Source organism: Pseudorasbora parva, chromosome 3 (genome assembly GCF_024679245.1).
Source record: "Pseudorasbora parva isolate DD20220531a chromosome 3, ASM2467924v1, whole genome shotgun sequence".
Lineage (NCBI taxonomy): Eukaryota > Metazoa > Chordata > Actinopteri > Cypriniformes > Gobionidae > Pseudorasbora > Pseudorasbora parva.
Genome location: NC_090174.1, coordinates 38,811,303 through 38,838,200, shown reverse-complemented (window position 1 = coordinate 38,838,200; position 26,898 = coordinate 38,811,303). Strand labels below are relative to the sequence as shown.

General features: G+C 37.1%; 1 protein-coding gene across 3 annotated transcripts; it reads right to left on the bottom strand.

Annotated features, from left to right (window-relative positions):
• Positions 1 to 1,237: 1,237 nt before the first annotated feature.
• sh3glb2b (SH3-domain GRB2-like endophilin B2b) lies at positions 1,238 to 26,739 on the bottom strand. Of its 3 annotated transcripts, XM_067438766.1 has the most exons (12): positions 26,517 to 26,739; positions 23,924 to 24,065; positions 20,118 to 20,246; positions 17,733 to 17,866; positions 14,361 to 14,453; positions 11,080 to 11,142; positions 7,588 to 7,611; positions 6,037 to 6,126; positions 5,830 to 5,930; positions 5,620 to 5,634; positions 5,029 to 5,275; positions 1,238 to 1,453 (listed from the first exon to the last, which is right to left on the bottom strand). In XM_067438766.1, the coding sequence occupies exons 1-12, from the start codon at positions 26,577 to 26,579 to the stop codon at positions 1,346 to 1,348; spliced, it is 1,209 nt and encodes a 402-aa protein (XP_067294867.1). In that variant the 5' UTR covers positions 26,580 to 26,739; the 3' UTR covers positions 1,238 to 1,345. The 3 variants fall into 3 exon arrangements, with proteins under 3 accessions (XP_067294867.1, XP_067294868.1, XP_067294869.1); XM_067438767.1 differs by lacking the exon at positions 11,080 to 11,142 and having other exon boundaries at positions 26,517 to 26,735; XM_067438768.1 differs by lacking the exons at positions 7,588 to 7,611; positions 11,080 to 11,142 and having other exon boundaries at positions 26,517 to 26,735.
• Positions 26,740 to 26,898: the final 159 nt, after the last annotated feature.

Below are 26,898 nucleotides of genomic sequence, written 5' to 3'. Positions count from 1 at the left end.
TTACAAACGCTTCTGCTATGATATGAAGCAAACACACAAATGTTCTTCCCCACACTTTAAAAATAAATTTCAACCACGTGTTTTTAATATTATGATTTGAAGGAAGCTTATGCAGCGACTGTGTTCTTCCACAACCTGGAATAGCGCAATATCTTGCTATCTTCTTCGGCATGTTTATTGCTGCTGGCAAGCGCAATCCGAACGGCTTCATGAGTCGGTGGGCGGGGCTACTGAATTAGACGTGCTAGAGGCGGTGTTTCGTCAGTTGATGACATTAAGATGTGAACACGATCTTAAAATTGAAAATTCTTCTCAATGAAGGAATTTTGAAATTTCTACACAAGACTTTTCTTGACCAAGATAGGTCAAGTTTCGCTCACTATACCTTGTTTCCCAGCAGCCACACCAACTTGTGTGTCAGTGCAGGAGTAGTGTAAAGTTACAGCCATAATGAAGGCTCTCACAGTGCAAACCCTGTATTATTGGCAAACTCTAACAGAGTGAGAATCAAAAATATATATTTTGTTTATAGCATCTGACAAGGCCCATCAGAGAATAACATCTAGATCAAGAACCAGTAAAACTCTCTTTATTAGCTATTCAAATTGTATCCATTCAATATGCAATGCTTTTTGGAACAAGCACAGAACACAGAGACTAAGGTGGGAAGGTGCTGACTGAGCAGATGTGAAGACGTACTATTGAGGGTTTTTCCCCCACATACTGTACATCTTAACTGCACCTAATACCTTTACAATCTTGTCAGTCATTGACAAAACACCTAAATGCCTCATTTGGAATCAAACGCGCTCATATCAAACCAAGAACACCATATAAGCTTGATAAGCGGGACGACACACAAAGAAGCAAAGCCTAGATGTTTTGTGAACATGATCACACACAAACTCACATCCATCTCAAACACAAAAGCTTTTAACTGTTTTCTGCACTTGGAGGGGAAGAAACATCATATAAATCTCGCAGTCACAAATAAAATATTTTAAGAAATGCAGGTCTTCGTTCAAATGAAACAACATACACACAGAACATAACTAGGACCTAAAAACAATAATACATACTTTTGCACAGTAACATCAGAACAAGACAGACCTACATGTAAATGTAGGTATATATATATATATATATATATATATATATATATATATATATATATATATATATATATATATATATATATATATATATATATATATATATATATATATATATATATATATAAAAATTAAATAGAAAGAAACCAGGTGAATTCAGTGTCCAGGAGTGCTTGAGTATTTGTTCATGCATAATTGAGTGTGACTTTGTATTTGTGACAAGGATGAGGCATCTAGCTTAGGAGCTCCAGGTATGTGACAGGCACTTTGCCTTTCTGGTTGCCTCGCTCTCCAATAAGCCAGTCTGGATCCATGCCAGGCACAGTGTACACCGTAATCAGCTACAGAATAACAGAAGAAAACAGAGAAAGAAAAATCAAGAAGACATGTTTGTGTGTTGCAATGGGCACAGTCATCCAGAAGCATTCAGACATCCATAAACAAATATGATTTCAAACACCCTTCTGACGTCTTTTGAGGATTGTGTTTTATAGTCGTACATGTCAGATACCCCTTTTCCACCAGAATGAACCGGGTGCTAGTTCTGAGCCAGTGCTAGTGCCAGTTCATAGTTGGTTCGACTTGAGAGCTTTCTACAGGGAGTGCAGAATTATTAGGCAAATGAGTATTTTGACCACATCATCCTCGTTATGCATGTTGTCTTACTCCAAGCTGAATAGGCTGGAAAGCCTACTACCAATTAAGCATATTAGGTGATGTGCATCTCTGTAATGAGAAGGGGTGTGGTCTAATGACATCAACACCCTATATCAGGTGTGCATAATTATTAGGCAACTTCCTTTCCTTTGGCAAAATGGGTCAAAAGAAGGACTTGACAGGCTCAGAAAAGTCAAAAATAGTGAGATATATTGCAGAGGGATGCAGCAGTCTTAAAATAGCCAAGCTTCTGAAGCGTGATCATCGAACAATCAAGCGTTTCATTCAAAATAGTCAACATGGTCGCAAGAAGCTTGTGGAAAAACCAAGGTGCAAAATAACTGCCCGTGAACTGAGAAAAGTCAAAAGTCACTGCCAAGATGCCACTTGCCACCAGTTTGGCCATATTTCAGAGCTGCAACATCACTGGAGTGCCCAAAAGCACAAGGTGTGAAATACTCAGAGACATGGCCAAGGTAAGAAAGGCAGAAAGTCGACCACCACTGAACAAGACACACAAGCTGAAACATCAAGACTGGGCCAAGAAATATCTCAAGACTGATTTTTCTATGGTTTTATGGACTGATGAAATGAGAGTGAGTCTTGATGGGCTGGATTGGTAAAAGGGCAGAGAGCTCCAGTCCGACTCAGACGCCAGCAAGGTGGAGGTGGAGTACTGGTTTGGGCTGGTATCATCAAAGATGAGCTTGTGGGGCCTTTTCGGGTTGACGATGGAGTCAAGCTCAACTCCCAGTCCTACTGCCAGTTTCTGGAAGAACCTTCTTCAAGCAGTGGTACAGGAAGTCTGCATCCTTCAAGAAAAACATGATTTTCATGCAGGACAATGCTCCATGACACGCGTCCAAGTACTCCATAGCGTGGCTGGCAAGAAAGAGTATAAAAGAAGAAAATCTAATGATATGGCCTCCTTGTTCACCTGATCTGAACCCCATTGAGAACCTGTGGTCCATCATCAAATGTGCGATTTACAAGGAGGGAAAACAGTACACCTCTCTGAACAGTGTCTGGGAGGCTGTGGTTGCTGCTGCACGCAATGTTGATGGTGAACAGATCAAAACACTGACAGAATCCATGGATGGCAGGCTTTTGAGTGTCCTTGCAAAGAAAGGTGGCTAAATTGGTCACTGATTTGTTTTTGTTTGGTTTTTGAATGTCAGAAATGTATATTTGTGAATGTTGAGATGTTATATTGATTTCAATGGTAAAAATAAATAATTGAAATGGGTATAAATTTGTTTTTTGTTAAGTTGCCTAATAATTATGCACAGTAATAGTCACCTGCACACACAGATATCCCCCTAAAATAGCTAAAACTAAAAACTAAAACTTCCAAAAATATTCAGCTTTGATATGAGATTGTGTTCATTGAGAACATGGTTGTTGTTCAATAATAAAATTAATCCTCAAAAATACAACTTGCCTAATAATTCTGCACTCCCTGTAAGAACCGTTTACTTTTCCACATGCTAAGAGCCACAACAGAGCCAGGTCTTACGTCATACTAGAGTCCTGCACGGGTCCATCCTAGACCCGGTAATATTTGGCCCGTTACCCGATCCATGCCCGCAATAAATCACACACGCTAAAATCATTCAAATTAAAGTGCTTTATTTTTTATCTTGCACCTCTCTCAACATCACAACAGCGTCATGAAGGGGCTAATGATACAGGCTAAAGTGCCTTTATAGACTCGTTGTCAACAATTGTATATACTCCACTCACCAACTGCAACGCTCGCTCCATCTAGGCTACGAGAGGCATCAACAAAAGTCGCAGTGGTGGTGACGTGATGGGTCAAATGGCATGTATGTGTAATGGATATTTGGACATAGAAATTTTAATATACTATGTTCGGGGGGGGGGGGGGGGGAGGGAGGAGAAGGATTTTATAAATGTCACAATCCACCCTTGTTTTAGCCTTTTATGCCCGCAGGTACCTGACCCGTTGCAGGACTCTACTGCTAGCAAGGCAGCGGGAAACACAAATACACACACACCAGGCATGTTCTATCTAATGCATCGACGCTGCGCAGACCAACCCGCATATGATATCAAAATACTGCGCGAGCGATTCAAAAGCATAAGGAGTCGCCAATGCATCTCAAACAAGCCTTTCTTCAACAATGACGAACGCTGCATTACTATTGATTCACATAGCTTTACGACATCGTAAATCATCGGAATCAAAACACAGCGAATCCAACGCATTCATGCAGTTCGCAGTAATTTTTATAGACGGAGAATACAAACGAGTAGCAGCTTTTATCTCCATTAGCTGCTATTTAAAAAATGGCGGATCTCAAGTTTGTGTCATTCTTATTAACCCCCCGCCCCAAGCGTCTGACGTAATCGGTTTTTACTTCTAGCCCAGCAATGTTTTGGTGCTACTTAAGAACCACTTTTCCTAGCTCGGAGCTGGTGCTTTGGCTGTGGAAACACAAAGAACCGATTTGAAACTAGGGTCTGGCTCCGAACTATCACCAGCACTGCCTTGGTGGAAAAGGGGTAAGACACTGTTCGGCAGTGAAACAAGCAGATAAAGCAACCATTGACTACCATAGTAGGGGGAAAAATACTATGGTAATCAATGGTTGCTCTATCTGTTTGGTTACAAACATTCTTCAAAATATCGTCTTTTGTGTTCAGCAGAACAAAGAAACTCATAAAGGTTTGGGACAACTTGAGGGTGAGTAAATGATGACAATTTTCATTTTTGGGTGAACTATCCCTTTAAGCAGACATGATCCATGCCTGGAGGGCAGGTACTCCCAAATTATAGATATCAGTATTTAACCTGACGACAAGATATTTATTCAGCGTTATATAACTTTTGTAATAAGTTTGGCCATTAACTTTTAAATGCATCATTAAATTTAAACCGGAAACCCAAGAGGAGAATCTCTGTATGAAAGACCCACAAATGGCAGATCAACGTGCTACTACATTCTCTCCGATATGGTAGGATATTAAATTGAATGTGGAGGATTTGAACTGTGACGATTGACAGGGCAGTTTAAACGGTGATGAGATGCACACAACTAAGCGACAGATTCCCTTATAGATGACAAAGTAGTATGTCTTAAAGCTTGCATACTCTTCTGGTACACACTCAAAAGTATGTACTTTTTCCTTCACAAAAAGAGTACATAATCAAAGTATAAGTAGGCGAATTGGGACGCAGCACGACAGAATGGTAATGATACATGTAAAGAGACATCAGATTTTGATAATGCTTTACCTCATCAGCGAGAAGGGAAAGTTCACTTGTATCTGCAGCATCATAGTCATACAGCACTTTGGCCTTTCGAGTGCCAGTAGCGGGAGGCTTCACCTCCTCAATCTTCAGCGTGCTGGGCTCAAGGGCATTGGAGGGGTTCGGGGGACGACTAGGTGAAGAAGCCCCAGGTAGAGAGGCAGTGGAAAGGGGTGAAGGGCCTGTCGACACCCCTGATGTCGAGGCATTCACAGCAAAGGCATTAGGAAACCTGAAAGCAAAGATTCAACATCAGAAATAAACACACATACAAAACATTACATATGGTAAATATGGAAATATGTGTCACACCAGAACAGACCTCATTGGTTCTTGTGTATGCATTACACACACACGTTCAAGCTTCCAAGTTCACCAAATATGATGCCTTGTATATGTATTTATATCTAAATAAAATCTCAAATTAAATATGTTCATCATATAAAGCGGTCGTATATCTGTGTTTCAGGTTAGTAATTGATGATAGAATACATTTTTTTGGGTGAACTGTGAACCCATTTAAATTTAGTCTGTAAACTCCCTTCCTTTTTCAGTGTGACTGAAATAGTTACTCACGTATCTCCGTTTGCACTGTGAACAGAGGAAAGAAAAAGCAGAAAAAAAGAGTTGATCCCAAGAAGTCTTGTGAAGTCAAGAAACCAGTTGCTATAAATAAAATGTGTGGTTTCAACCTTACTAATGGTTTTCGTCACGTCTATCCATATCAAGAATTGACTAATTTGTTGTTTATGGGCAGCTTTTGCAGTGATTAACTCAAGTTCTCACCTGCTTAACTCTTTCTGAAGGTCCTGCATGTGCTTGTGACACTGTGTGTAATAAGCAGCCTGGGCCTCCACAAATTCATGCAGACAACGCAAGTGGTTCACCTGCAATAGAAAATCTATCTGAAATAGTTCCCGACACGTACACTAGCACATAATGTCAAAAATGAACAGTAGTGTGTGTGAGAACCACAGGTAGTAGCCTACTCACATGTGTGCTGCTGATACCCTCCAACAGGAGGCGCGTCACCTCCGCCTGCCTGTCAAACTCAGTCTGAGCCACACGCAGCTCATGCTCTGCCTGGTGGAACCATGTCACGCACGCACGCACACAAACACACACACACACACACAAATATAAAATATAAAATGTAAAACCCCAGGACACATCTTCCACTGACATCAACAACTTTGTCTAGCCAATAAACACATTCCTCCTGCACGTTCTTCCTGTTCGGTCAACCAGCCTATTGTTCAGTTCTTTCATTCTTGTTTTAAAGGAAAAAAGTACTCCGCAACACATTCAGTTGATGTGACAATTTCAATCTCAATTTCATCTGCCCCACTTTTATATTAGGTGGCCTTAACTACTATGTACTTATTTTTTGACTCAAGTACAATGTACTTATTGTGTTTATAAAACTTTTGCTGACATTGAGGTAGGATACGGGTAAAGTTAGTGACAGGTGCGGTGGTATGGGCAAGTATAAGGGTAGGGTTAGGTGTAAAGAAAGGGTCAGCAGTGTAATTATAAATGTAACTAGAGAAGTTAATTACAGATGTAATTACATGCAGGTATTTACAAAAAAGTACAATGTAAAACATGTACACTGTAAGTGTATTGTATCAAATAATTTATTAAGTATAATCAAGTAAAAGTACATCGTAGTTTAGGCCAACTAATATAGAGTGGATCCATTTCATCTTATGATGAAAATTTTAAAGCTGTTGCACCAATTTTAAAAAAGAGACAGCCAAGAGATGACAGGAAATCAGGAGGAGACGGAAGGAAAATGGAATGAGCACACAACACAGGTCAGATTTAACCACAATTTCCATCTCTCACATGACCTGTATGGCTCAACATCTGCTCGTCATGTGCTCTAATCGCAGCCCACTCCCCCACTTAACACCATTCAGGAAATGTTGGCGATTATAATGCAATTAGAAAGAACATGAAACATGCACCAGAAAACACTCACTGACAAAACACCAGAATTCTTCATAGCAAATGAGCTTTGATTATATAATGGTCAGGCGAATAAATGTAATGTAATGTCTATGTTTAATGTAATGTTATTTGTAAATTTCCCATTTAAAATAAAGAGGAAATGAAGAAAGCAACATTTCTTTTTCAAGCACTATTTTAGAGGGAAGGAAATGGCTGAATTCTACAACTGTAGTAACAAATCTGACTTTTGACTAAAGCTAGTATTACAAATTCATCCACTCGTTTTCATAAATCATGATCACTTTGCCTTGACCCATTTTTTTTACTCAACATTTTTACAGATTATATTATTGCAACTGCTTTATATTTCTATCTGGACAGATATTATGTAAATCCTAGAATTATGTACAGCATTCTGGTCATTATAATGTGATGAGATTTCAGCAAGTATTGCTTGAATTATTTACTATTTGTTAGGAAGTCTAACAAATGTATACATTTGTGTACAGATGGACATATAAGCAGAAGACTATCTTTACACATGTCTAAAAACAGACAATCATACATCTTCAGATCTTGCCCAATACTCACTTTATCAACTTCCTCACTCCAGAGCTGGAACATGCAGCATAACGACAAGAGAAGAACAGTGATGACAACATGCCTTTATGAATATAGACCTACTGAGAAAAATACTGACTCAAATTCGTAGGTAAAATTTAAGTAACATCAAAACAAGCTTCATGGGATCTCGAGATTGAAAGATACATTATAATGTATTTGGTCACATTTTTAAAATAAAAGTGGAAGAATAAAAGCAGTATATATAATTTTTTCCCCACATTCTGCTGCGAAATGGTCGCAGGAGATTTTCATGTTTTGACTTCTGCAATAACATGACATCAGTATGCTTTCAAATGCAAACTACATTACAGAACAAGTCAAAAGTTTGGTATATAATTAGTGTGTGTGTGTGTATATATATATAGATTTTCTCAGAACTCTGTGTTCATTTAACACTTTATTTTACTCATAGACTCTGCTTACGAGGATACTCGACAATAACAGGTATTTCTTTTGACATATTTTAGTCTGCTTGTCCGTTTAGTGTTTGTCCGTTTAAGTACAAAAAAGAACTGAATGATGTACTGGCGAGCTGTCTGAAGCATTATGTAGAAGTGTTTCGGATGTTTTTTCACAGACAGCAGGCACAGATTTCTCTCTTATTGCTCTTTAATTGTTTAATAGCACTTTAATGGATGATAGCGTCATATAATGCAATGCTATTCAAAGGATGCCATGAAAAAAGGTTTTTGGTTTAACTGCGTTCCTACTTTTAATGTGTTTAAAAAAAATAAAAAATTTAAACGCATTTGTTACACACACACACACTGGCCACTTTATAAGGTACACCTTGCTAGTGTTGGCCTCCCTTTAGCCTTAATTATTAGTGGTACAGACAACAAGGTGCTGGAAACATTCCTCACAACACAGTTGCTGCAGATTTGTCGGCTACACACCGATGATGTGAATCGCCCATTCCACCGTATCCCAAAGGTGCTCTATTGGGTTGAGATCTGGTGACTGTGGAGTCCATTTGAGTAGGGAACTCATTGTCATGTTAGAAAAAAATGTTTGAGATGATTTGATCTTCATGATATGGCGCATTACCCTGGAAGTAGCCATGGGACAATGGGTACAAGGCAGGATAGAGCCATGCTTTCACATTTTTCATGCAAAATTTTGACCCTACTATCTGAATGTTGCAGCAGAATCAATCCTTATCATCAGACCGTGTTTTTCTAATCTCCTATTGTCCAATTTTGGTGAGCCCATCCAAATTGTATCCTCCGTTTTCTGTTTTTATCTGACAGGAGTAAAACCTGGTGTGTATTCTGCTGCTGTAGCCCATCTGCTTCAAGGGTCAACATGTTGTGCGCTCAAAAATGGTCTTCTGCAGACCTTGGCTGTTTGAGTTGCTGTAGCCTTTCTATCAGCTCAAACCAGTCTGGTCATTCTTCTCTGACATCAACAATACATTTTCACCCACTGGATATTTTCTCTTTGTCAGACCATTCTCTGTAAACTCTAGATATGATTTTGCGTGAAAAATCCCATTAGAGCAGCAGCTTGTGAAATACTGAAATACCAGCCCATATGGAAGTTCAAATGTCCTCATTCTGATCCTCGGTCTGAACTTCAGCAGATGTTCTTCATCAGGTCTACATGCCTAAATCTGTTGTATTGTTGTCGTGTGATTGGCTGATTAGATATTTGCGTTAATCAGCAGTTGAACAGGTGTACCTAATAAAGTGGCTGGCTGGCATATTATATGGTGGTGTATCTTACTGATAAACAGCTGACATGAATGACAGGAATAAGAGGCCGCTGGATGCCATGAATGACAATCAGAGCATTCCAGAGAGTCGCATAATAATAGGTTAAATATAAAGCCTGTTAAAAGGGTTAGTTCACCCAAAAAGGAAATTTCTCTCATTAATTACTCACAATATTAGTTCATCTTTGGAACACAAAAAATGAAGATATTTTTGTTGAAATCCAAGAGCTTGCTGACCCCTCCATACACAAAAATTTCATTAAAACTTTCAAGTCCAGAAAGGTAAGGACATCATTGAAATAGTCTATGTGACTCCAGTGGTTCTGTGGTTCCAGTGGATTAAGGTAAACCTTCATTTTATAAAGCGATGAGAATACTTTTCAACACTTGAGTGTGATGGTAACGCATGAGCTGGCCAATGTAAACAGTGTAGACGACTGACACAGACGAGAAGATATTGTTGAATAAAATCTTTATTTTTGTAGTTGTTTTTTTGGGCACAAAAAACGCTTGATGCTTCCTAAAATTGAGGTTGAACCACTGGAGTCACATAGATTATTTTAACACTACCTTTCTGGACCTTGAAAATAGCTGTGGGGGGGGGGGCCTGAGAGCTCTCGGATTTCATCAAAAATATCTTCATTTGTGTTCTGAAGATGAACAAAGGTCTCCCAGGTTTGGAATGACATGAGGGTGAGGAATTAATAACAATTTTAAGTTTTGGAGGAACTAAACCTTTAACTGCCAGTGGCCAGGTAGAGAGACAATTAGTATACTTTTTGGCCTTTTTTCCCCAATTACACATTTTAGAAATCATCATAAATGAGGTATCATTCGAAAGCATAAACTTATGACTTTTTCACATTTAAGAATATTTGTAAAGAAGTAGCTGTGTCCAAACTTTTGAGCTGTAATGTATAGAACATATGTGAGAGGACACACACAAACTAAAATCCACTATTATCTATTACTACTAATTAACGGAACATGCATGTATTGCATCTACTGTCGCCAAAACATTAATCAGTGACAGAGGGAAAGTCACACAGACACACAACAACACAACTGGAAGACAGGAGATGTAAATAAGACAATGTTACTGGGGTAAAAGCACAACACAGAAAAAAGCAGGACTAGTTTTTAAACAATGGGTCAACATGTCTGAGAAGAAGCTAGCATCACTGAGCTTTGCTGACAAGAAAAAGACAATAAATACTGAATGTCTAGAAGTACACTACTCAAAGAGGGGTTTAAATTAAGGCTTCACTTCAGATTCAAGTTCATACAACCTTTTCTCTGTCACTCAGATATGAATCACCAACTTCACTATCCCACTGGGTGGAATGAAAAAGTATGAGATGATGGGACGATGGAAAAGTTTCAGTGAAGCTCTTTTCTTATTATCACCTGCACATTTTAACCATCTAAGATTCCAGGTAATGGTAAAGGGTAGGGGATGATGCTATACACAAAGCTCTTTGGTGTAATAAGGGAGAGTTATTTATTCATTCATTTATGCTTTTGCCAATGCTTTTTATCCAGAACAACAGTATAGCGTTATACCACTCCCATTAAAAAATGTTCTATTGGAGGACATCCTACTAATCTAAATTTAAAAGGTTTGGTGCAAATATCAGTGGGGAAATATATACAAATAAGGGTCATGTAGAAAGAGACAAAGAAAAAGATAGGGGGGGGGGGGGGTGGGGGGGGCTTCTAATGCTAAGGGTCTGCAGCCTTCTTACCGCAGATGCACTGGCGGACAGAACATAATTGCGTGGCCTAGTCTCCTGAAAGTCAGGCGCAGCCTACAGGTGGAGGGGGAAAACAGAGTTTTACAGAGAATCATGCGTCCACATGAACTAACCCAGCAGACACACTATTTTTAAATGAGAAAAAAAAAGAAAGAAGACACATAAACCAGCCTGCAAACTCTGCCGCACACAAAAACAGGGAAATAAGGAGGGCAGCAGCAGATTTGTTTTGTATCACTTTTTTTAATCAGATTTTTTTAAATCGAATATAAAGCATGATGAGAAGATCTTTTTTCCCTGTGGTTATAATTTTCTTTCAGTGCTTCAGTGTTTCAAGTATCCAACACGTTACTTCCCATAAATAGTAATAATTGCAATTTGTCACTCTTTTGCACAAGTAATGCATTGTAAACTATAACTGTGATATAATAGTTTTTCCTTTGTACTGTTTGCACTGCTATATGTTTCATGAAGAGCACAATGCCCTGGGGTCCGTTCTTCGTGCATTCGAGATGATTTGACTGATCCCAGATCTTCTAATCCTGATAACTGATCTCTGGTTAATTTGGTTCTTCAAACAAATTTGTGGATTGGATAAAAATATCTGGATTAATTTATCTAAGATTACTGCGCATTCTTGTGTTCCCTGAAGAGGAAGGATGCATCCAGCCCCTCCCATAATATCCATCATCACTCAAATTATTGCACGACCACTGAACACAGATCAGTCTGCACAATGCAGATTAACTACACTGTGTCTACAAAAGTTATTATTCCATCACAAATATATCTCTCCATCAAGTGACTGTGTCTATAGTATTATATGCACCTTTTACACATTATAATATTATTTTCAAATAAACTATATTATAATAATAATTATCATTATTATTTAAAATTATTATTACCCCTGGTTCAGTAAGGAACTCTTGTAATAAAGTAGCAGTGGCTGAGACTAATCTAATCCTGTTTACATGAAAAACGCCTGCTCACGAGCAGGTTTAAGCTAATGGACTTGTTGCTATGACATCAAGTCCAAGATGAGCGTGGAAGAACCAAACAATCCGAGATCAAGCCAAATCGTCAACAATCAAATCCAGCTAACTGAGTTAACGACGTACAAAGAACAGGCTCCTGGTCTCCATGCGCCTTGACAAGCTCTTGTAAATATTAAATGGACGTCAAACAAAATAGACAAGATTCTTGCTGCTTGTGGCCTGAATCATCTATTAATTCGCAATATGTTGAGCACAGTCACTTGTTGAATGATACATTTATGAAAAGTTATTTAGAATTAGGGGATATTTTTTGTACTAATAACACAGCATTATAGGTGAATTATAAGCTATTTAATGTAGGCCGATCATTTTTGACTAGGAACACCACAAGTGTAAGAAGGTTGGAAACTACATTCAATCTTCAATTTAATTGCTTTCTATCCACTTAAAAAAACTGTTTCGTTAAAAATGTATTTAAACTGACTGATTGTAGCCCTCATTGATCGGAGAATGTGTGTCAAATATCCATATTATATATATATATATATATATATATATATATATATATATATATATATATATATATATATATATATATGAATATGAGAGAGAGCAAGAGAGAGAGAGAGAGAGAGAGAGAGAGAGAGAGAGAGAGAGAGAGAATAACTTTTATTATTTTTTAGCATTAACATGATTTCAAAAAGGATCTAAAAATCTATCTATCTACCTGTCTAGCTATCTATCTATTTATCTATCTCGCTATCTGTCTATTTATCTATCTAGCTATCTATCTATCACAGAGAAGACAAATAGGTCAACTATCAGGCCACAAGTAAATGCTTGCATGAGGCAGCCAAGGGTGAAAGGAAGTTGAACACACACACACACACACACACGGATACTCACATCTCCCTCACACTGTGCAAATGACAACAGAGAGACACGTTAGTGTATACACTTAAAGGAAAAGATCTAACACAATTAAATATTTGTGGCCATTGGAAAGTATAAAAAACCCCTGATGACTGAGTCATAATTCTAATTCCTTGAACACACAAAAAAGAACAAACAACCGGGTTCCTTCATAGATTTATAGAGGTAATTAATCTAGTCCGGTCCAGTCCTGACATTAGATAACCTTATTCAAATTTTAACAGGATATGCATCAAGAGGGAAATCTCTAAAATCCCATGCTAAATGAGTGTATTAGAAAACACTCTCAATTAAAGGAAAACATGAAAAAATGACTCAAAGCAAGTGACTCATCCCTCAGAGAAAGTTACTTCCAGTGAGGGCCACTCCATAAATCATTGAAAGTAAATTGAAAGAAAGGAAAAGATATGAAAAGGTCATTCAATGATGATGTTTCCATTTGCCTGACTCAAATCATGTCTTCCAATCAATCCCTGAGAAACTTGAAGAATGAACCAAAAGCACCACTTTTAACACAGGGCTCCTCTCATTACACAGCACAGGGGCCACTTTTGAAAATTAAATATTTGGTGACCTAATAAATAAAAGGACCTACTAACAGTAATACTAATAATAGGGTAAGGTTTCATTTTTTAATATTAGTTAACTGCATAACTAACAATAGTTAACTAACAATTACTATTTAATGTTAAACTTAACATTTTTTTTTTTGGGGGGGGGGGGGGGGGGGTTTGCATTTACTAATACTGTACATTTTGGAAATCAAAAGCTTTCTGTATCTGACAGTAGTTGATGCACTAACACTAACAAGAACAAAAAAAATGCATTTTATGAACCTAATACATGCTTTAAAATGCATGCATCATGTTTAGCCGTTTTTTGTTTTGTTTTGTTTTTTAATCCTTTTCATTTTCCAGAATTATTTAGTGAACGACGGTGAAGTTAAACATATAAATCTTATTTACACATAAATTCATTCAAAAATGCTTCCAGTATGTTAACAGATTAGGAATCAGTCTTTTGGTGGTTAACAGTCTGTATTTTTATTTTCATGTTTCAGTGTTTGGCCACGTAACATTGTTCACATACTACGAATTAGTTAGTCACTGATAACGCTATTATTGATTATCGCTACTCATGAAGACCCACGTTTGGGCTGCGGGCTAGACAATGAATATCCTTGATTTTCAATGGCATACTCCGTTAACTGTCCCTTGAGAAACCTGAATCTTACATTGACCGATCATAAGTGCTTTATGATAAGAGCGTGATAAGGGAGATAAAATAAATAAAAAACATGAGGTGTGTGATAAAGATTGAATAAGTGAAAATAAACCTTACAGCAGCCTTGGCCTCTGCTGACTTTGCTTTCTTGAGTCGAGCTTTGCAAACATCCAGGTCAAGGCGCCGGTTCTCAAGTAGTCTTCTCTCTTTCTGAAATCAAAACATACAGACCTTTGAGGAAAAAGAATTTGTGCTTAACTGTATTGAATGTGTATTTGTATAGAGTAGACCCTTTTCACATTTCTGGGTTTCTCAGAGCGGAAGTCGTCATAGTTGGGTATAACTGTTTTATAAAATATATATTTTGTATAAAATAAGAAATGTTTACTTCAGCACATTTACTATAGCAGTAACCTGAAACATCACTTTTTAATGCGAAGTGCTTTCACTTCTGCACTAATCTGCTGAGTGTAAAAGAGACCAACCTCTATGCTCAAATCAAATGAGGCAGTTAACCCCTTAAGCCCCCGCAAAAAAAAAAATCATAATCAAGTTACTAAGCAACCCCTGAATGTAATATCACAAAATATATATCATTTTAAAGCTTAGAATCTCAGCTTTCATTTTGATCAACTCTTAACGAGCAATGAGATATTCCTCTAAAACGGACTGTACCGCCCACGGACGCCACCTAGCCGCGAAAATAATAATTTTCATATTTATCAAAAATCTTGCATGGATCAACATAAAATAGGTGTCATTTGAAAGCTTAGAGTCTAAACTTTACAATGAATGTAGCAATTATGAGTATCTCCAAAGTAATGATGAGTTATTTGCTAATAAATTGGGACAAAAATATCATAATTTATTTTTTTTTTGGGGGGGGAGGAATTATTATGTACTGCAATGTGTCAATCACATCACACAACTCAGATAGTCATGTGTCATATATAATTTTAAATGTCTCATGGAGTAGAACACAACAAGCATAATTGTTTTGGCCTTTGACTAAACTTGAGCAATTTTTTTGTAAGTTAAGTCCAGCAAGACCCATATGTAAATAATATACTGATGCGGCATTCACGTGCCGTTTTTCAATCATAACTTCATGAAACATGGAAAATCGCACATCATTATTTACAGCAGATTCTCACGACAAAGAGCCCAAGGTAACCATAATCTGTTTTTTAGATCTAATGATATTCCTCGCTTTAGTGTAAGACACAAAAACAGCCCAGACGCACACGAGCGCAGAATAAAAAAAAACAGTTGCTTAGACTTGGCGTTTAGGCTTGTAACTCCATGAAACATGCTCCGATTGTTACAAATTGCACATCCTTGTTTTCAGCAGCCCCTCACAATTAAAAAGAGACCAAGGCCACCACAATCCGTCACTCTGATCGTAACATATTCCCAGATAGATTTAGAACACATTTTAAACTGACAGGAGCACAGAAGCTACATAAACTATTGGATCGCTAAAGTGGCGTTTAGGCTTGTAACTTCATGAAAAATGCTCCGATCTTTGAAAATCTTTGATCTTTTGAAATATTCCTCACTGATGTTGCGTTGATCAGTGGAGTTCTGAATAACATGGCTAAGATTGTCCAAATATACTAAAAATATAAAAAGTTTGCTAAAAAATGATACCTACCATTTGCCTCTCCTTGCTATAGTTTTGGAGTTATAAGTCTTTAAAGTTGTCAATATCACTCAGTCAAAAAAAAAAAAAAAAAACTCCTTATACCCTTAGGGCTTAAGGGGTTAATAAAAGTACACTTTTTTTTAGAAGTACTTTATTTTAAAGTTCACTTATTTAAAGAAGTGTACTTATTTTGATGGGTTGACAAACGTGATAAAGCATATGTAAAGTCATTAATCATAATTTTAAATGTAGTGTATTATTCATTATTACATTTAAAGTTATGTACTAAATTGTAACTTTTGTGGTCAGGACATTCTACAATTCAAAAGCAGTACGTTTGAACTATTATACAGAGATAAGCGTAGAAAGAAAAATCTAAAGTAATCTGAAATCTGTAACAAATAGAATAATAGTTAATAGTAGACTGATAGTTATTTTTGGTAACACTTTACAATAAGGTTGCATTGGTTAACATTAGTTTAGTTAACAAACTAACTATGAACAACACCTCTGTTCAGCATTAGTTAATATAAATACAGCTGTTCATGTTTTGTTCATGTTAGTTCACAGTGCATTAACTAATGTTACCAAGATTTTAATAATGCATTAGTAAATGTTGAAATTAACATTAAAAAAGACAAATAATTGCTTTATAAGTGCAGTTCATTAGTTAATGTTAACTAATGTAGTTAACTAATTTTAGCTAATGAACCTTATTGTAAAGTGTTTTTTTGTTGTTTCAAAAATAATAAACTTGTCACAGAATATTACTTCATCGGCTCCACTAGTATGAACCACATACTTGCCGAGCTATTCTGAGTGAGTTTGAGCTTTGTTTCACAAAATGATGGATCCTTTAAATCATTCTGCTTCTCCTCATCACAGGATTCCTCCATTTTTTTTTAACTGATTGTAAATACGCTGGGACTGGACCAGTTACAAAACGCAACAGTCAAACCTCATCTTAAAAAAGTGAATCTAGAGTCATCTATGCTTTACATGCCGATCCAAAAATGAAATGCAAATTCTTTAGACACACATTTTTTTTGGGGTTAAATCATAACTGAAAGAGTTTGAACCAAATAAAAGATCATCTGTAAAACTTGGGCATCCCAATTTATAATGAGCTTAAAATGAATAAATAAACGAATGCTTCTTTCATCTATGTCAAAATCACAATGTTAAACCATTTTTTAAAATGTTATACTCAAGTCATTCATGCTTTTATATCTTCACGCTTCAACTACTGAATACTTTCACTACAATGAATGTTGCTGCTAGACTCTTGACCCGGACATTAAAAATATGAACATATCAATCCCATTCTTGCCTTGTTGCACTGGCTGCCTGTAAGATACAGAATCGAGTTCAAAATGCTTACGTTAGTATTCAAGTCCATTAATAACCTCCTTCTATCTTATCTTGCAGATCTATAAGTCATGCTCCACATAAATCACTAACAGAGCCAAGTACTAGATCTAAACACAAGGGTGATTGTGCGTTTGCGGGGGGCGATCCCAATTTGTGGAATAAGTTGCTATTAGAATTGCACAAACTGTGAACATTTTTAAGCCTAAATTAAAAACACGTCCATTCATTTTGGCATTTTAAAAATGACATCTCTAATGATTGTACTACTTGCTAATAAAACTAAATGTTATTATTTCTATGCTGATAGTAATGACTTTGTAAAGCACTTTGGCCAACTCAAGTTGTAATTATACAGTGCTATTCGAATAAAGAAACAAACACCGTAGATTTTATTAGTCAATGTAGGGCCTATGTTGGCTAACATATTAGATGAAAGTAAGTCATCTGATGCAGATTTTATGAATTTCACTTACAGAAATTGTTTTCCAGTCACCCTCTAGAAAGTTCCTCAGAGGTGTGAGGAAGTTGATGGCTGATGTCTGTAGGAATTCCCGCTCTGCCCCACCCAACCTTTTCTGATACTCTCCAACAGTGATCAAAGTACTGCCTGGAAAACATTAACAAAACATATTACATTAACATATTTCCAATGTTTTCCTGTCAAATAATTTTCAAGCCTGTTTAACTGACCAGTAACATCTCGAGAATTACTGACTGATTCAAACCACTTGATTCGCACACTTAACTCATTCAGATGGGAGTTCAACAAGAGCCCTAAACTCTATGAATCACTTATGAACCACTTACACCTGCTATTAACCACTTAAAGATGCTCTGATGCTGCCTTGATTCTGTGTAAATGAAACTTTTTTTTGTTTTTTTTTGTTTTTTACAGGGACAGTGCATATTAATAAACATTTCTGTCAATATGCCAGAGTTAGCCAAAAGGCTATTTTTCACCTGTAGTCCCTAGACAGATGTCATCCTAAAAGAGAGTAAAAAGTTACATTTTACATAACAATATAACAGCTACAATACAATTTAAACAAGCACTAAGTTACGATGTACAATAAAAACACGGACCAACATCAGACAAATACATGACCACATACACACAAAGCAAGAAGCAAGCAGGAGGCATTGAAAACATATCTAGTATTGGGCTAATGTTGACAGCTCTGATTTTCAATTAACCATTGCTTTAACTGAATCTTAAATGTACTGTATGTGGTTACATTTCTAATGTATATGGGGGTTAGGTTCCACTCAATAGCAGCTCGAACAAAAAAAGCAGTTTTACCAAATACACTTTTCCTAAAAGGAATAATGATTGCATTATTCCCCATTATTGCATGGTTTAATTTTTTTCCCCCATGTTTCTATATTCAAATTTATTTTGATAGTGGTCCTCCTGATTTAGTTTTCTTGAATAAATTGGCATGTCTTGCAGTGTGACATGATATTTAATATATTGGAAAAGTATTTGCCAACAACCCTTAAGCTCAACCTCTGTTTGGAGAGGGCAAGTGCACCATCTAGTGACGCGTCTTGCAGCAAAACATTAACTTGATTTGGAGACTTGCAAAGCTAGATAGACTTGCAAAACTACAAATGCAGCATAGTATGGAACAATCACTGGTCAAGAATTAAACAAATCATACATTCATTTTGGTCATATTAAAAGACAAATAGGGGAAACAGGAAAAAGATTAAATGAGAACTTGGGCAGCAGTGATCCTGACTCACATGGTGCCATAGGCAAGGTCAGGCATGAGGCACAGCATCCAAATAATAAACAAATCACTTAAAAATGTAATAATTAATATGTGCTGGCTACTTTACAAGTTCACACTTTATATTAGGTGTCTTTAACTGCAATGTACCTACATAAAAACAATTTGCTAGATAAAATTCTCATTGGTTTCATGTTGTATTGCAAAACACTTTTTTCTGATATTAAGCTGAGATACATGTAAGGTTAGGGAAAGGTTAAGTGGTATGGTTAGGGTTAAGGGATGCATCAACAGGGTAATTATAAGTGCAGGCTGGTATTTTTTAACCTTTGGACAAAAGCTCTAATGACAATTTGAAGCTTTAGCACACAGACTTAAGCTTGGTATTCTCTTAAAGAAGATCCTTGGCAGATTTTTGTTAAAGTAAAAAAATAATATTATACATTATGTGTGTGTGTGTGTCTGTATATATATATATATATATATATATATATATATATATATATATATATATATATATATATATATATATATATATATATATGTATATATGTATATATGTATATATATATATATATATATATATATATATATATATATATATATATATATATATATATATATATATATATACTTTTATAAACTTAAACCTCTATTTTTATGAACATTAAACATAACACATATATTTAATGAAACGGCTAAACTCATAAACTGCTAGAGAATAAAAGTCATAAATCTAAACAATTTGTGTTCCAAATTTGAGGTTGACATCTCAAAGTATTTGAGAAAGTATTTGAGTATTTGCTTTATTGGCCAAACCTGGAAAAAAATGGCACTATCTGGTAAAATATTTTAATTTGGAAGTTTTGCCAACAGAAGAAAGAAAAGAAAAATCTAAAGTGCCGTATATAATGGGTTTCAATTTTGTCCTTAAGGTCCTGAGTGTAACTATTTTGTGTATCTAGTGTAAAATATGTTTATTCAAAGAAATGGGGTTGAAAATTTTTAATTCCAATAAAACTACACACTACACATACCAAAATGTAGGAAAAAAACCTACTAAACTGAAAAGAGTTAATTGTATTATTATATTATATTAATTTTCTTCTGGTTGGTTGTACGAACCATATGGAGTTCCTGGCCCAAAGTCCTTTGCAGCATCCTGCATATACTGTCCCAGCAGCTCTGCATTGGTGGTTCTGGAAGGGATTTTTCTGTCTAATTTCTCATAGAAGAACTCTTCAATACGTGCACCTAAACAGAGATTTATATCAGTAAGACAGACATGCTTTATTAAGTCAGATAGTTCAGATTTGATAATCAGATCTGGTTAAGATATTCAGATGATTTAAGAACAATCTTGAGTTTGTGTCTGGCTAAAATCACAAGATTACTCCTCCTTTTTCAAACAAACTCATCTGCAAAACTAAGCATAGTACTACCATGACAAAGGCACAGTGAGAAGAGCAAAATCCACATGTTGTGACTAAAAAAAAAAAAAAATCAGTCATTGGAGGGATGGAATTAAACTGGTGCCCTAAACCACAGGCCATGGGACAAGACTAGAGACAAGACTTACCAGTTTGGTCAACTGGAGCATGGAGAGAGTTAGAAAGAACAGGTTAGTGTACTTATTGGTACACAATCACTAGGCCATCAGAACCTCTCACAATTACTTCAAAAATCTTAAATACATGAAAGGTACTGCAGTCAAAAATGAGTGCGAAAGCATCTGAAACCTGTGGCCTTATCAATGATCCAGGAAATAAACTGAAGGAATATTAATACAAAATGTGTTTGTGGTGTACTCCACTGTTTGCTGCAACAAATCCATTCAAGAGATATACAATACCATTCAAAAGTTGATGGTGGGTAAGGCGTTTTCTGAACGTTTCTGAATGTTTCTGAATGAGCTCATTTAATGTTCACCAAAGAAATTATGCTGATATGCTGATTTGGAGCTTAAGAAACATTTCTTCTAATTAAGAAATGTTATTTTTAACAGTTGTGCAGCCTAATATTTTTGTGGAAACTTTAAAGAATAAATTCAAAAGAACAGCATTTAGTTTTTGGCAACATTGTATAGCTCTTTACTGTCACTTTTGATACATTTCATGTATCCTTTCTGAATAAAAGTATTAATTAATATAAAACATTTAAACAGTTGTGTAATTAACAATTAATTCAGCAGATGGTTTCCCCAAAGTGTCTTCCAGTCCAGCTGCAGTAACATTAAAGTAAGTAAAGTAAGAGCACATTAAAAAACAGCTCAGATTTAACCGCTATGCCAGTTTGCTGCCCATCTCAGCATCCTTGTGAAATATTGCATTCACATAACGTGATAGCTGACATAGTGACACCTGAGCACCATTGCTTTTTTAAGATGGTTGTCAGGCATTGTATTTCACTGGCTGGCTGTACAGGAATTAAGCAACATTTGATTTCTCGAATAAAAGTATTTTTTTGCAGATTCATCACTCATCATTTGCTGTAATCAAGCAAATGGTGTCATTAAAGTAGATTGATTCAGATGTCAACAAACGGATGTTCCTGTTCATCATGTTAATGGGAAATGCCAACAACATGAGACATTTTCCAACACATTTTAAGGCCACACATTTCAAACAATAGCCACTAGCAAAATATTTTCTTTAAAAGACCCCATGTGGTGAAAATCAAGTTGTTCAATGTTGTTTGTATGTCTATGTAGTGTTTAAAATGCTTTCAGACAAACCAAATTCAACACCATGAATGAATGAATGAATGAATGAATGAATGAATGAAATTTATATAGAAGCACTTTACGCTCATGTCAGGGGTCTCTCCTTATCCACTTGGATGATGCAACGGCAGCCGCAGTACGATGGCGCCAATGCGCTCACCACACACCAGTGATAGGTGGAGAGGAGAGGGTGATAGAGCCAATTCAGTGGATGGGGATTATTAGGAGGCCATGATTGCTAAGGACCAATCAAGGGAATTTGGCCAGCACACCGGGGTTACACCCCAAATCTTTTACGAGAAGTGCCATGGGATTTTTAATGACCACAGAGAGTCAGGACCTCGGTTTAATGTCTCATCTGAAGGACGGATTTGAGTATTTTGAGATTTTAGTATTTTTGTAAACTGAGCTAAACCAAAGACAGACTCAAAAACGTGGTTTAAAATCACCAGTGTTTCTGACATCACAAACTACCTTGTAACCAATCATGTCAATGAGCGGGCGGCCTTTAGCATTATCATCATTAAAGCCTGTTCACATAGGGGCGATTTTCATGCCTGTTTATCGCCGACGTTTAACACCTTGTGACTAAACAAAGGGCGCCAATGTGAGTGTGCACACCAGTGTAAAAGTGTAATTGGGGTATTTTTTTTTTTGTTCTGAAGCAGGACCTTGAAAACTGTCTGACCAATGAGATCTGCGCTTTTGTTTATGTGCCTGGAGCTGCTGAAGTTAGAATAAAACACATCTTGGCAGCGCTCAAGCACAAAACGGTCTTGCCGAGCACACACTGACACGACGAAAAGGAAGTAAGTAGGGGAAGAAGAAGATGAGCTGCTAATGCTGCTGCTTGTGTGAATGGTCTTGGCAAGTAAGGCCCTGTCCCAAATGGCACACTTTATGTGCACTTTTGGTCTTGTCGACTTACAATGGCCATTGCGTGCGCGTGTTTATTAAGTCCACAAGACCATAGGGTGTCCCATTCGTCATTTAAGCTTAAAAAAGGGTGCTCGTCAGCGCCCCCATTGCGGCTGCTATGCGCCCTTGATGCGCACTTAAGCTGAGCCCGCAAGTTTGCGTGGTACGCAGAGGACTTCTACCCAGCAGTCAAAACGGCATTACGTTGTGAAAGTGCAGACTCAGAGGAAGACCGCAAGGGTTTAGGGTGCCATTTCGGACAGGGCCTAAATACATTCTTTCATCTTCTGTGTGACAAGTGAGTGTTGAAGCGTAAAGTGGCGCAGCACCACCTTGTGTGCCTGTAGCGCCATCTACTGTAATTTGCACGTTCACTCTGCGCCCGTGAAAATTGATTGGGTGAGAACACAAACGTGCCGAAAAACGTCTCGAAAAATGCTGCCAATAAGCGCACACGATAAACATGTGTACAGGCCTTTACTGTGCTCCAAAGCAGGGGAGTCTCAAGAGAAGCCAGGTTATCCCGATGATATGAAACATCAGGCACTTTTAACAATACAGTGGGTGAATAATGTATGTTTTTTATGATGTTATGATGAACTATGCCTTTCTCCTCTGATGTTCTGACTAATATAATATGTTCTTTTAGACTCTAAGATGGTGAAAGGGAACATGGTTTGTCAAACATTAGCAACACATTATTAGCTGTTTGATAACAGTCAAGCCAAAGGCTAATCATATTATGGTAAATGGACTGCATTTATATAGCGCTTTTATCCAAAGCGCTTTACATTTTTGCCTCACATTCACCCATTCATACACCGACGGCGACGTCAGCCATGTAAGGCACCATCCAGCTCGTCGGGAGCAACTGGGGTTAGGTGTCTTGCTCATGGACACTTCGACACTTGGTCAGGTGGAACCGATTGAACCACCAACCTTCTGGTTTGTAGACAACCTACATGAACCACTGAGCCACTGCCGACCATATTAATTAATGTTATGTGTCAGATGTCGTAAAGAGTAAAAGTTGACCGAGTGGATCTCTGAGCTGGTGTGAGTGAGTGGAGGCGGTGACTAATTTGCATATTCATGGTTCTGTGTATTGTAAATGAAGCACGGGTGTAGAGTTACATTCAAAGTATTTTAATGCATGAAGTAATTATTTTTTCACAGGATTTTATAACATTATTAACATTATTGACTACAGGGGGACTTTTAGAAAATACAATAAAGGGCTTAAGCAGATGACCCCAAATCTTAAACATTAAACACCCATGTAGATTCTTACTTGGGTTGGGTTGAAGCAGCACCTCGGTCTGTCTGAAGATCTTGTCAGTCCAGTTTTTGGTGCAGTCTGCTCGAGCGATCAGGTTCTCCAGATGGGCATCTAGCTCAGTCTTTTCTGCCTGGCCAAACTTCTCCTCTGTGTACTAAAAAACATATGACACGATTCAAGAGCAGGTCTCAAAACAACACATACAAATCAGAAGCTCTTTATGGGGAACAAGAACATGCAAAATTTCACTGTAACGCTTTATTTCAGAATGCTAAACAAGATGTGCAATATTAATTGGTTAACAAATAATGAGCAGTATTTTATACTCATCGAAAACTGAACTCAGCAAAACAGGAAAAAGAACTCAAACAGTAATTCACATGATTTGCTGAAATTATGACTTCCTTCCTTCCTTCCAAAAAACAAACAGGTCAAACAAGAAGGCCTAAATGAATACATTGCTAAAAAAAAACTAAGAGTAGGCCTAAAGTCTAAAGTATAAACTGCCATCTACAGCTCATGTGCACTGGCTCTGACTGGAGTATCTACATTAAATAACTGTAGCTTTGAGTGATAATGATCTGCTCCCAAATAAATCCCTGACAGGTACAGTAGTAGTGACAAGCTAAGCAGGGACACTTAAGGTGACATGCTGATAGGGGACACAACCTCCATCTGGTCCCTGGATGGCAAAAAGAGTTCTTCTTTTGTTCAGTTATGTCTTCTCAGGGGAGCCGTTGCAATAAATAAAATCACTCAGTTAAAGAAACTAGACTAAAATGGAAGAGGATCAGACAAATATTGTAGATTTGTTGACCCTTTGCAGATTATATTCAATTAATATCCAAAAAGGAAGGATAAAAGCTCAGTTATTATTAAATAGCAGTTGTCCAAATACTCTCTGAATCTCCTGGAATACCGATGGAACTACAGTAAAGATTTTCTCTGACAAGGTGAAAAAATATAGTACTGGTGTGGTGTTTGATATTTCACTCACACACAGGAAGACCCCTGCTGACCGAGCATAAAATTAAGGCCTAAGGAATTTCGGGAATGAGGAAAAAGGACATATAAATCACAATCACACACTGCAGCTCAGCGTGAAGGAAAAGCACTAAATCTACAGCTTCAAATGCATTGTCATCTTTTTAATGATGACTCATTTGATCTATTCATACATGTAATGTCTTTGAATCATCACATATTGGTTCAAGATAATTATCAATCAAATACAAGTATTGCATTGTTAAAGCTACGACAAACTTGACTTCAGTATTGTGACAATTTCCAAGTGAAACAGAAAATTGGATGAGGAAAATAGGGGGCATGGCTTGTTTTTTTCCCCACTGGAAACTGATTGGATCTAGAAAAGTAAGCGTTCCGTTCAATTCAGCTCACTGTCAGGGAAGAATATTCCAGAGGGGAAATACATTTTCAGATTTTGATTAAAGATTACGAAGACATCTTGTGTTTGTGTGTGTGTGTGTGTGTAATATCAGGACACAAATGACATGGGTATGACATAGGTATTGCAAGGAGAGGGGGAAATATGAGGACATTACCCATGTCCCCATTTTTCAAAAGGCTTATAAATCATACAGGATGAGGTTTTTTTAGAAAGTAAAAATGCAGAATGTTTCCTGTGATGGGTCGGTTTAGGGGTAGGGGCAGTGTAAGGGGATAGAAAATATGGTTTGTACAGTATAAAAACCATTACGCCTATGGAATGTCCCCACAAACACAAGTGTGTGCGTGTGTGTGGACTAACTTGCAAAGATGAATTGTTTACCTCAACACTAAATGTGTGGTAATAAAGTAAATGGGGTCAGTTTTGATTTAATGTTGACTTTAATTTTATTTTCAGAAAATATAATCTGCTACAAGGTAGCCTACATACAAAGTATCATAAAAGAAGCAGTCTCCTTGAAAAGTTATCATTTTCCTTCTGTGGGGAAATGTTTTTTTAGCAGCAGTAGCAGAACATCTGTTGTGTTCAATAGACAAAAAGTCACTTGTGTTCAGAACAACATGAGGGTGAGATGACAATGTTCTCAAATTTTGGTGACCTGTCCCTTTAAAGTTTCAACTTTAGACTATGGTCCTCAACCTGTTTACTGTCTTGTACAACTGGGCTACAATATATTTTAATAGATAGATAAATATTTTTGACGAACTATAACATAAGCATCTCCGAACACGCGTCTTAAAAATAAAAACTATTAACTGTACCACAATAAGTGAGCAGTGAATACGCTGTAAGCGAGAATTCAGCTGGTGACTGTCACATGAACAGCCATTAATAATGGATACGGGCTTGGCTTGCGTCTATCGGCTTACAATGGCGAGGAAAATACAGAGCGTCGTAAAATGACAAATGACAGAAGGACCGTTCGCTCGAGCAATGACAGATAAATGAAGATTTACAGAAAACGACGTTTCTGACTGCTCGCGTAAGAATAAAGGCCAACAGAGCGAAGCTGTTCGTCCGTTCATTCACTCGAGCCTTCTGCTGCTGCGTTCATCCATCCTACTGAATTCATGCACGTCACTTATGGCTGAACGCAACTCCCGTAAAGTAAACAGAAAGCACTGGGTCATTTCATACCTGAACGGCACGAGTGAAGAAGACACCTGCATCCGACGCTAGTTTCTTGACATTGAAATCCATCGTGTCAGCGTTTTCACTGTGTGCGTTTCAGCAACATCAGCTTGTTGGTTGTCCCTGCAACGGGATCGATTGTGCAGGATGAGGATGAATCGACAGCGCAACCTGGAGTTTAATTATCTTAACATCAGTTACATCAGCCATCCTCTACTCAGCCTGGTTGGATGATCACTTTATCTAAATCCTTTTTTCTTTTAGTTATTTTAAGCAGTATTTTGAGTATTGTAACCATTTGCATTTTTTTTCTTTAGATAAAAAATATTATCTGTGTAGGTCAAATCTAAATCAAAAAAACTTTATCAATTTACCTTATTTATTTTTA